Raw genomic sequence first — 12,828 nt, 5'->3', positions numbered from 1 at the left:
TACAGACACCCGTCCTCCAGCGATCGCCGCTGAAGAGAGGGCGACTCCGATATGAGCACCATCACCGCTCAGCGGTATGTCTCACTACCTCATAGCTCTCCGAACTTATGAGTATGTATATCGGATCTGAATGTCACGGCGATTTAAAGTTCTCCTGTGCTTAGTAATCGCTACGCCTTCACCACCCGGTGCATTATGGTTATGTTAACCTATTGTCTCGTATTCGGGCGGCTCGTTCGAGCCCTGCCCGAGCTGCCATCACCGGTCGTCCAGCCGGACACCGCCGAAAGCACCCGCACCGAATACCTGGAGGGAATCAGCTTTTCATATGCTAGATATCCCTCCTGTTGACATTCACAGCTGTTCCCCGAGTCCTTCCCGGTCGGGTAAGCATCATCTCGGAGGAAAGAAACCGCCGTACATCTCATGAGATTATTGGCTATGTACGTGCGTTCAAGCTTGTTTAAAGCCCCAGACTTCTCTGTCGGCATTCTATGCCTATTTTCTGGGCACACCCACCGTACCGGGTCGGCGAGTTTACACCAAACAGTACGCCTTCAGACCATCGGTCGAGCTCTAACAGTCTATGTTATAGACTGCTCTCTATGTGGGTCAAGCTTGCGGGCGTCTCCGCCGTTTCCTCCTTGTGTGGAGTGGTCTACGGTGGATGTCTTACCGTGCCCATTTGTCGAATCGTCTTCTTATTTAGAAGCTCTTTCACTCGGCACACTCGAGTCACCTCGCATGCTGCTTTCATCCTCCCTCCATGCAATGCATGTGGCCATGGTCACCGCACGACCGAGGATGATGTAACCGTGGATGCATGTATGCTTATGCCTACCTAACCACAATCACTACGACCCGCTTTTTCTCGGGCCGACTGCGGATGAGTCTCTCCATGTAAGTGATTTACTTCACTGGAGTTCTTCTTTTAGAAACTTAGATGCTCATCCCCCACTGCTTAGGGCGTCATTTTTGCCGCCCCCCGCAGCTTTTTGGAACTCCTTATTCTCCGATATCGGACTGTTCCACGCTGCCGCAACCGGCGCCGGCGGTGCTTGCTCTTACGATCACCTGAGAGACCAGGCCTTGTGGCTGTTTTCATAAACAACTGGTTCTCACCGCAGACTGATGGAAATTTTTGTGTTTATTTTCCTCAAGTCTCCCTCCTTCGCTTGTTTCTTCAAGCGAGGACATCGACACTCTTAGCCAGTTTCCGTCCCTAACTTGATAGGACAGGGCCGTTGCTACCTCATTCGATTCCGTTGGGAACGTACTGTTGAGGTATCATATCTGGCGATGTCTGTTCGTTAGAACATCTCTTGATTGTCGCCTTCACGTATGATCATGACAGAGACTTTTCGCCAGCTCCCTCTGGCGTACACTTGCTGCTGCTAGGGATTCCCCCGCCCGGCGGTCATCCATCGCAGCCTAGCCTCACGGGCTCTCTCGGCAATGGTGGCTTGAGCCAAGCCACCTCTTCCACCGCGGGCACTGCACCCTCAGATGGGTGCTTCGATCAGTACGGGAGAAAGGGGATCCTGAGTTCTCTCTCGATCACTCGGTCTATCACACTTTTGTCGTGATGTGTACCGCGCTGTTTCTCTGACACGCCCGGTTGAGCTATTTTAACCAGACTGCTTTATTCTACATAGGCAGCAGGTCCGCGGTATTTCTTATTAAAAGGATGGCACTCAGTCGCTTTCTCGACCCTTGACTGCCTTACGAGTGGTTTTCTTAAATCCCTACTCTCCGTCGTTCCTAGTCCCCTTCGGACCGCTAGTAACTTTCTGCCACAGCTCTCTATCAGAATTCTGCAGATGTTCTGCCCTCACGCATTTGAGACGGATATCGAATTCTGGGCGCTTTCTCCCACGCGGAGGCTTCTGAGATCTCTCGCCTTCTCAGATTGTTCGATGGATCACTTACTGAGCCTTAAAGCTACAGTTTTCCGATCACGATTCTTGTTGAAAATTTCAACAAATTCCGAATTTTACGCTCTAGTCAGCTGGTGATGTTGTTCTCCTGACACTAGGCCGAGGGCCCATGATACTTAGTATCATTCTTCTTGGGCTCTTTCTTGGAATCGTCGTTCACGACTTCTCGAGGTCCGTCTATTGACGCCCCTCTTTCCTTCACTCCTTGCTCTTAAGGACTTCTTCACATGAGGCTTTATCGCCTCCCCTGTCCGTAAGGCAACGGCCTTTGTGTCTTCATCTCCCTATTTTAACGCACTTCTTAGTCTAGACATGCCTCCCTTCACGTTGAATCTGTGTTGGTCTAGCAAATCAAATGGGTATATCCCAGTTATTGATGTAAATTATGAAAATACTTACCATGATTTTCTTATTTACGAGATAACTGGATATACCCATTTGAACCCTCCCTCCTACCCCTCGCCTTGTGTGACAACATGTCTTGCCCGCAGGCTCATGAGAGGAAATGGACGCCAAATTGCGCGACGATCTTGGGATAGTGCGTTGGTAGGGAGATGCAGCGCGCGCGCAGGAAAAATTGTGTACTCTATATTCGGCACGCAGGTTCATCGTAATGAACTAGCAAATCAAATGGGTATATCCAGTTATCTCGTAAATAAGAAAATCATGGTAAGTATTTTCATAAACAGTGGCTTTCTCCAAAGTCAGAACTTGTGAATAAAAACATTTAGTAAACTGAAGTCAATTTTGCTTTCATGTTTTGTTCTTGATTAAAACTTGTTTTGTATTCTTGTAAAAACTTTATTAGTGAAGAACTGTACATTCCAAATTCTCTTGTAAACAGTTTTGAAAATCTACTCCTTTTATGAATTCTGCTTGAGAAACAGTCAAATTATTGAAGTCATTGTAATTTCTATCTCTTGACAACAAAACAATATATATATATATATATATATATATATATATATATATATATATATATATATATATATATATGTACATGAATTTTCATAATAAGTAATAATTTTTTTTTCTTGAGCATACATTGAGATCCAGAAGGACATTTTTTTTATGAGTAAATATCATGTATTGGTTTTATGTATGTGTTTATTGAAATGGATGTTATGTTATCAAGAGAAAGGTGTATCAAAGGCTTGAATTATTTAACAGTTTCTTGTGCAGCATTTATTGTAGTAGGCTCTAAAATCAATGTTAGATTTATGAAAAGCTGAAAATTATCAATAATATTTTTTTAAAGAATGACATTTATCTTCATTATAATAGTCACATCAGCTCTTATATAATGCACAGCATGTCCTAAACGAATGTCCCTCTTATAGGACATGTCGTGAGTTAAATGAATTCAAGTTTAATGTGAAATAATGTTAACACATTTAGGGAGTTCAATCTATTTTGAAGTTCCTGTGAAAAATTTCATTGGTCTCGCTTCAGTAGTTTTGACTTCACAAGCCCATATGTAACAGCACAGCTGTACAATTCATTCCAAGTTTGATAATAGAAATGCAAACTCATCATAATGATGGAGACAGAAAGCCATTCCTTATCCAATGTTTAACTTAAATGTTTAAACAATCGCGTTCTTGTTTTCATTCTTATTTTATTATGAAATTGCTCAGGTTAAGTTAATTTGCCTGCTTGACTGAACAACTTATATAAATTATGATCCATTGTTATTGTTCACTTTCACAAATTGTATAATAATAGTACCCCATGAAGAAAATAGGTAAAGTAAATCAATGAAACCATTTGATAAAATCTATGTAATATGTTTGTTTGCACTGATTTTTAGATGAGGGATGATGGAGAGGTTCAATCACGACAAGCCAAACTTCAAAAGAATTATGGATTCCAATGGAATGCAGACCCAGATATGGACCAGTCTAAAATATCAGATGAGAGCCGAGACCAAGAAGAGGTCCAGATCCTCATTCCAAGATTCAGAACAAAAGATTCTTCTCAAGAACAAGGTCAATCAGATCCTGAAAGTTAAGCATCTAGAAATGTTGATATCTTTTAGCTCTGATACTCGACTCAAATTAATATCTCTTTTGTTATTGATTGAATCAGATCCTGAAATCAGATCCTTGCTCTGAGGCTGGACTGAGATTGGGTATTTTGTGTTATTGACTAAATGACAGAGAAAAATTTTCAGGATATAATTTTGGAGTTAAAACATACCATCTCAAGTTAATTCTGTTATTACCACTCCTTCAAAATGTAAAGAGCAATAATATATATAATGAATTCAATATCTTTATTATTTTGTTTGTATGTGAATAATTAATTTTCTTATGTGGGACATTTTCTTCTGACTTTTGTGTTTGATATATTCTTGTGAATGTATAACATATTGATTGAGTGCAATAATGAAATAACTATTTGCAGGATTCTAACAGACTACAAAGTTTACAAACATTTTACAAGTTAATACTATCAGCATCTCATTTTGAGGATCAGTTTCTGTCCCTATTGTTAAGTGTGCTATGTGTTATGAAATTATCCAACTATATAGTTTAGCAAAAACAGTACTTTATATTGATCAAAGAGTTTTATTGGTAGGGATGAAAAAGCCAAGTAAAATCCTAATGCAGTGTGTATGAAAAGTTCAGGTGTTTGTAAATTCTGTTTTTATTCCAATTCAAATTGTGAAAGATATTTTAAGTGTTTGTCAATTGCTCTATATATTATTCTATTAAATTAGTAGTTTCTGTTCTCGCTTGTAATTGAGCAGTTGCTAGATGGTTTGTCTTATGTAAAAAATTGGTGGGTGCAGAAATCAAAAAGAGAGGGAAAATTAAATCATCAGTTGATCATTGAATATATTTGAATTAAAGAATTATATATCTGTTTTTTCATGATGTTATGATTTATTTGCTTCATGCATGACTGAGGATGAGTATAGAGTATATATTAAAAAGCACAATATCAAATTCAAAGGAACATCATGTCATCATGACAATTGTTCATTAAATTTTATATGACACCTAGATAGATCCTTGTCATTTGATTGGTTGTTTGATATCGATCATTCAGTCCATATTTACAATGACATCATCAACCATGCAATTTTGGATCCATAGGATTTTGTCCTTTGCACATGCATAATCTATTCTTAGGTGTCATACAAACCAAATAATGAATGTTCTTTTCATTCCTGCAATGGACAGAATACTTCATTTGGTGAAAGATGAAATGAATGATCCATTCAACAAGGCAAGCAGAGTTCAATGGATTGCTTCATCTTTCACCTCCTGAAGTATTTTGTCCATTGCACTCATAAACATTCACTATTTGTATATATTTGTACAAAAATAATGTTCTTATGTTGATAGTTACCTAATAGGCCAAGATATTTTTATTCAGCAACTGATATATCTGTTATTCTTCTGGGACATCTTTTTTCAGTCACGTTTTTTAAAGGAATTTGCATATATGACAAAGGTCAAATCTCTCTCATTGTATCTTGCTCTTTAGATAGATTTCCAAGTTCTGAAGAAATTACAAATTACTAATCCTCAACCAAGCATAAAACAAATACAATATTAAAATTACAATGGTAAGGTGACACGTCAAATATAATCATAGATGTGATGAGTGTTTGGTTTATATGGGAATACTGCTATTTGAAATGTATCCTCTCTGAATTGGGCACATGTTGATTTTTACAATAAATGAAAACATTTAGTGTTTACTCAATCTTGAACAAAGAAATAAAACTTGTCTCAACATTATAAAACACTCTTCAAAATTTGAAGTATATTTTTGACAGTTTTAATAGTAGAATATATACTGTGTAGTTATATCACACCTGAAATTAAAACCAATTAAAAGGGAATCCTACCTTGAAAGTCTGAAACGAATTGAAGTAGGAATAAGGGGTATATGGAGCCTTGGAATATGCAAGTAATAATTGCTGCAAATGTCAAATGAGAAGTGCATTTGGTTGAATATGACAACTGATATATTTCAGCAAACAATACGAACTCTCCCCTTTGTTTTGATAAGATATCATGAACAAGTAGTTTTTTTTTTCCAGCTTTGATTCATTTCAAAGATATCCTGAATAGCATTTTCTCAGTTCCTTTTAAAGGACAAGTCCACCCCAACAAAAACTTGATTTGAATAAAAAGAGAAAAATTCAACAAGCATAATACTGAAAATTTCATCAAAATCAGATGTAAAATGAGAAAGTTATGGCATTTTAAAGTTTTGCTTCATTTCACAAAACAGTTATATGCACATCTCGGTCGGTATGCAAATGAGGAACTGATGACATCACTCACTATTTCTTTTGTATTTTATTAAATGAAATATGAAATATTTTTATTTTCTCATCATTTTCATTTGAAAAGAAGTTTCATTCCTCCCTGACCATGTGTAATTCCATTATTTTAACATTTTGTGCTTCAGGCAAGGAGGTCCTAATCGTCAAATTCATAAAAAATTGAAATATTGTATAATTCAAACAATTTTGATGAAATCTTCAGCATTGTGCTTGTCTGATTTTTCTCTATTGATTCAAATCAACACTTGTCTGAGGTGGACTTGACCTTAAGGTAAAACATTTGAATAAAGATGTGATAGACCAATGTGTTATGAAGCTAATCTAGGAAATTTTATTGATTCTTAGCACAGTGAGAATATGAATTCTCAACTTCTTTTTATGCAAGTTTGATCAAATTTTCACCATCCTGCTTCCATGATTTTTACTGTCATTTTCAGAAGTACATGCAGATCAAATTATGGTCTATGATATAAAGAGAAATACCATGATGTTATGTTAAAGTTGTACGAAATCTACATGTATTTGTATAAATATCGAATATTACAAGTACAATTTGAGGTGTATCTGTGTTTGCCATTTTGATTTTCCATAACACACTTTACAATGAATGTATTTAACGGGATGATGGCATTAAAATAAATCTTGGAAAATGTATTTACAGCAAAGTTCATCTGGTTATTATCTAATTTAAATCTTGATGTTTAATTCATTTTTTTACATTCTATAAGTTAGCCATATTGGACTCCTGCAAGAAGCATTTCGAGACATTATTACGGAGATGAAATTCTATATTTGAAGTGTGCTTTTGATTTAATCATTATACCAGTATATATGTATGTGATACATGTTATATTATTGATTGCATCATATTCTTTCTCAGCACCTTAAAACTTATTCATTTTTCACATTTGTCCTTACATCTTTCTACCCCCTTCTCCTTTTAAAACTTTTTCCTTTTTTGAAAAATACCACAACCATTTATCTTTCATTCTTTGTTTTTAGGAATTTCTTCCTATTTTTCTATCCTCCCTTTTTGGTAGGGATCAATCCCCCTTTTTTTGAGGGGGGGGGGTCTACTTTGTTTCAAAAGAAATTTGTGGTTTATGAGTTGCCATCTTAGAACAAGTTGTGTTTTTGTCATTTTAATTACTTAAAGGGGAATCCAACCCAAATAAAAACTTGTTTTTATAAGGAAAAGAAAAATCAGACAAGTTGATAGGTGAAAGTTTGAACAATATTGGACAAACAACAAGAAAGTTATGAATTTTTAAAAGTTGTAAATATTGGTAATCACTATACTCATGGAGACTTCAAATTGGCCGCATTTGGGATGTCATAGTGATGTAAGGCAAGGACTACTCTTCCATGTACTCCAATACATATTATGGCTAAAATGTCATTTTTCTCAAAAGTTTTATTTCAAATTATATTTTTCTTTCATGAGGACATACTACAATATACTACCTGGGTTAATATACTACCTGGGTTATATTTAGATTACTGCCCCAGGGGAATGGGTACTTAGGAGAAAACCACAAATCCCTGATAATAAAGTACATGGCCTATGGGAAAGTTGTCCTTGCCCCTTGTCATAATTTACTTACACAGTTGCCAATTTGAAATCTACGTAGTATTAGTGATCTCAATATTAAAGCACCTATAACTTTCTCATTGCTTGTCCGATTTCTTTCAAACTTTCACCATTCTGTTTAATTTATTTTTCTCCTTCCCAACATAACATTTTATGGCCAAGGCTGGATTCCCCTTTAACTCTATGTGCCTTTACTGTTATAACATGTATCATACCAAATATTGAGGATGGTTATGTAATCTGGTAAGGTTGCCAGAGGCTTGCCTGTCATATATTTATATGCAAATTGATAAATTAGTATCTTTTGCATCATCATATATGTTTGCATATCAAACGAGAGAAAAAAAAGAATTATGCAAATCAAACAGGATTCTCTTCCTTGCTATACAAACTCACATCATGCAAAAAAAAATACAATATAACTTTTTAAATTTAGGAATAGCAAATTTGTCATGGCTTGTTACCACACCGAGCATCACACAACCCATAATGCCAGACAAACATCCTTTAAATATATATACTATTTTCTCATTTTATTAGCTCATTTAAGGGACATATTCTATTTGTATTTATTTTCCAGTTCAACAATGTTTACCTTTGAAATTTGACCATTCTCTTTCTACTCAACTTTTAATTGATTTAGGTTAGATTTTTGTTTGTTTCATTAAAATCATTGTATCTTATTGAAATTGTCATACACCATTAATTTAACAGTGTTGACTTGCATGCTGGTCCATTAACACAACTTTTTATGTTGCAGTTTGACCTATTAAAAGAGCCTTTGAAAGTCTATCAGACAATTCAATATGTCTCCCTGAATGGTCTATTTAACTTATCCAGTATCATAAATAATTCTATGTCTTATTCTTATTGTCTATTGTACGAACAATGTACTCTTTAATCACATTTTACCAATTTATTCAAACTATTTACAGTGGGTTTTGTTTGTTTTGAAAAGAAATATTTTTGAGATGTGATCTTCTTTAATCCAGTTATTAATGTAGGGTGTTCCCACAAGCAATAATGGTAGAGGACTTACCAATGACATATACCATGTAACAATAATCTATCACAGTTTGATGTTTTATTGTTAGTCAATTAACTGCTTAGGGGAACACTATATTATTCTTTTTATTACTGCAATAAGAAAAAAATCTGTTGTACCTTTATCCATTGTTTTCACTAATATTGTTCTTTAGATTTTCTATTTTGGAAGACATTTTTGAGATCTAATATTCTTTATCACTTTTCATTTCAAGTTTCTTTGTAGTAGCTGGCGTTTTTCCCCTCTTCTCCCCATTTTTCAATGAAATAAATATATATCTGCATTTCCTCTAATAATTTGCAAAGATTTCTCTACATGTTTTGCCTTACCCTTGTTCCATCATTCATGCTTCTAAGAATTGGTTTTCTTCTGAAATTCTTTGTTTTCATTGCCTTTGAATTTTGAGCATTTTAGCAAGATTCATATTTTCCTGGAATAATTTACTTTCAGTTTCTTGCATCATTTCCCCTAAAATAGAGGTATTTGCTGTCCAAGCTAGGTTTTTTTTTCAGATTAATTTGTCTTCATATACATGTATCTGTTTCCTTTAAAATATTATGTAGTATTATAAGCTGTATTACCAATAGTGCCAATCAAATATTCATTCGTATATTTATATAATTTGATTATAACATTTCAGTTATTCTTTTAGAAATATCCTTTACATTATTTGTTGAGATGATTCAGAAAGGTGTATTAACATTTAAAGCATGGCTTCAAAAACTGACTGGAATATGAAATCTCAAGTGTGGCTTTATCTTATACTTATTAAATTGTGGCTGTTTCAATTAATGCAACCAAATTGCATTACAGTGTTAATGGGAATCTGCATTATTCAGGATATATTTAAAAAATATGTTTGGCTTGTTATGAGTCATCGCAATTTTTATATCCATTTAATTTTCAAAATTTGAACTTTGTGACCTTGACAGAAATTTAACATGTACATGTACTGTGTTTTCCACCATTTCAGCTCTCTTTTGTGCATGCATTTTTCTTCCATCCTCTTTCCCTTTCCTTTTTTCTTCCTTGCCTTCTCTCTTAATTCTCTCTCTCTCCGATGCTCTGTTTTTCATTCTCTAGCTCTCTTACTACCCCTCCCACCCCTTCTCTCTGTCAATGTCATCTATCATGTGGTCACAAACTTGATCACTAACATTGTTAATTTCAATAAATTTGTAACTTTCTTGTATAAATGTATTCTGATGACTGGAATAAAGTATTTTCAATTCTAATGAGCTCCCATGTTCTGCAGTCATTTCTCATTCATGCAAGTAGTTGATGAAAACACATAGAAATAAAGATCAGCACACAAAAAGTTTATTATTTGGCTGACATTATGTCTATATTTGTCACAAAAATAATAAAACCATACATTCAGTGTATTCTTATAATATATATTTAAATATATTTATACAGATATATGGCAAACAGCTAATTTTCTTCATGTCATCAATCAAGAATAATACTGCAACACCAAGGAGCAGAAGTAAATCAATATAAATGTGTGGATCATAGAACAATATTGAATCCTTTCCAATTTTGTCACCCACTTTCTCCAAATTGGCAATGTTAATCCTTCCACTAAAAAAGCATCCTACTCACAGAGTAATCAGTCAGAGATGAGTTTTCAAGAGCTAACAATTATAAAAACAAATATAATTGTGAGTTGCATAAAGAGCACTGTAACATACCAAAACAATTTCATATTATTAATGTTTAGAACTACTGTATTAACATAAGATATTTATCACATTAGGGGTTTCTCACACTTTATTCCTTTCAAAATATCATTTGCAGATTAGATATATGAATACACGTCATCCCATGAAACATTAGTTGAATGAATAATTAAGCAAGTATAAATATAAAAGAAGAGTTGTATTTTCCCCATCTCATATACATTGTAATTCAGTGAGTCATTGCTTTGCATATTTAGATAATTAGTTAACTCATAAAGTAGTATTTACCAAGAAACAAATATTTCAAAAATCCTCAACTTAACTGTATTTTAGGATTTAAAATGTAACAATTTTTCATACAAAACAAATCTTCGTAAATAATCTTAGTTTTTAAATTCTGCTAAAACCACAAGTCAAAAATCGTCTACCGGTAATTATGAACCGAATTTAAGAGGAGAATATGTTATATCTCTGAATTAACTTAAACCAGAATTTTCATACCAGTATCTTAGAAAAGAATTTTAAATGTTGACATTAGTATGTGACAGCAAACATCCATCATCTTACATACATAGTTGTATTTTAGTTCAAATTGTAAATATTGGTTTAAAATCCAGAAGTACAGATTACACAATCAAAAGCGAGCATTTCTGCTTGTCATTTAAATTATGAGATTGTCTTGAAATTATTCAGGTAACAAAGACCGATAGCAAAGAGTAAAACAGCATACATGTGATATCAATAGAAAAATGATTAAACTCTTTCAGCTTGTTATGTATGCAGCAAGAAATGTGTATTCCAGTACCTCTAAATAAAAGTCTATGTTAATATACTCTACAATTGAGCAGCACATTGTGTTAGCAAGGAAACAATGATGAAACCAATGACTCTCTAATAAACTGATAAAAGTTGCACATTCAACACCTTCCATTACAAAACATTTATCTCGTCAAATGACATGAAATCAATTTTAGGTTAGCAGGAAGAGAAATGTAGGGTATTACTTAGATATGGACAGACGATTTAAAGAAACACAATTTTTCAAAGGATATGAATAAGCTAACAAAGATAAGAAGTTGGGGGAAAATATTTCTTGAATAAAAGATAAGCACTAAATATAGCAACTTTGTTTCCAGACTTGGCAGTAATATTTTTTTAAAGCATGTGAGCACCTTTTTTTTGAGTGAGAACATAAATTTGAGAAAAATAAAGTAAAGGAAAAGGAGTTTCCAAGGTTTAGAGTAAACATAAATACACAGACAACAAAATTTAATATGGAGGTAGTCTTAGCTTGCTACCAATTCCATGCATTTTAAAGCACAAAATATTAGGTAATCTTAAAACATGCATGGATAATTTGCCATGATTCTGTAACACATGAAACCAGAAACCAAAAGCAAACCAGTGAAAAGCAGAATATATGTACTTGAATGGTACCAAATACTTTTCTCAGTTTGTAAAAATGACATTGTGAATATCTGGGTACCAGTACTGCTTTTTAACCAATAATATTGAATGGTCTTCCAACAGATGAGACTGCTAGTATTTCTAGAAACATTTTTACAATGTTTTTATCAAGTTTGTGATATGTTAGGTGTATAAAAAATACATGTATATTGATGTTGAAAGTATGTGGAAAACCACTTGTTCATACTAAACACTTAACAGTTTTCATGTGGTATTAATGATGATATTGAAATATTATCATACCCAAATGTATGTATGATGTAAGGGATCTCTCCTGGGGTGACTTTCACAAATATGAAGTCATGGCAAAGTTTGGCTGCATATCAATCAGCAATCCGATTCAAAATGAGCTCAATACAAGGTATTCAATAGCACATGTGGAGGGCTGGCAGTGCAAAATAACCTCACACAAGAAAACAAAAACATACTCATTAAAGATCTACATACAAGAGAACATGACTGTCTGATATAGCATCAGAACACATTTTAAAATGTATCACATCTCTTTATATTTCATCATGACTTCATACAATATATAAGTATGCACTATTTTATAAAATATACACATGTATGTCAAACAAATTTTCTGACTGTTATACCCAAGAAAGCACGTTGGCTTGGTAATAAGCATTTTGCAAAAGATTAATCATGTACAATTATTTATAAATATATCCCTATCAAATTTTTCTCAATAACAAATTGTATTTGTTATCTCGAAATTTCTAAAAACATGGATACAGTATTATAATATAGAGCAATTTCCAAATTCTACAAAATAGTAGATGCGGCAGTGTGTACAT

The 12,828-nt window shown here is 34.0% G+C and overlaps 1 protein-coding gene across 2 annotated transcripts in view; it reads left to right on the top strand.

Moving 5' to 3' along the window:
• LOC121410388 (protein OS-9-like) overlaps positions 1-4,745 on the top strand; it is a 36,290-nt gene extending 31,545 nt beyond the window's left edge. For both annotated transcript variants that reach the window (XM_041602437.1, XM_041602436.1), the window contains exon 12: positions 3,748-4,745. In XM_041602437.1, coding sequence (XP_041458371.1) covers positions 3,748-3,948 — 201 coding nt within the window. In that variant the 3' untranslated portion in view covers positions 3,949-4,745. The remainder of the gene's footprint in view (positions 1-3,747) is intronic.
• Positions 4,746-12,828: the final 8,083 nt, after the last annotated feature.

Source organism: Lytechinus variegatus, chromosome 3, assembly GCF_018143015.1.
Source record: "Lytechinus variegatus isolate NC3 chromosome 3, Lvar_3.0, whole genome shotgun sequence".
Classification (NCBI taxonomy): domain Eukaryota; kingdom Metazoa; phylum Echinodermata; class Echinoidea; order Temnopleuroida; family Toxopneustidae; genus Lytechinus; species Lytechinus variegatus.
The sequence above is the reverse complement of the archived record's forward strand: the minus strand, read 5'-3'. Positions and strand labels throughout refer to the sequence as shown.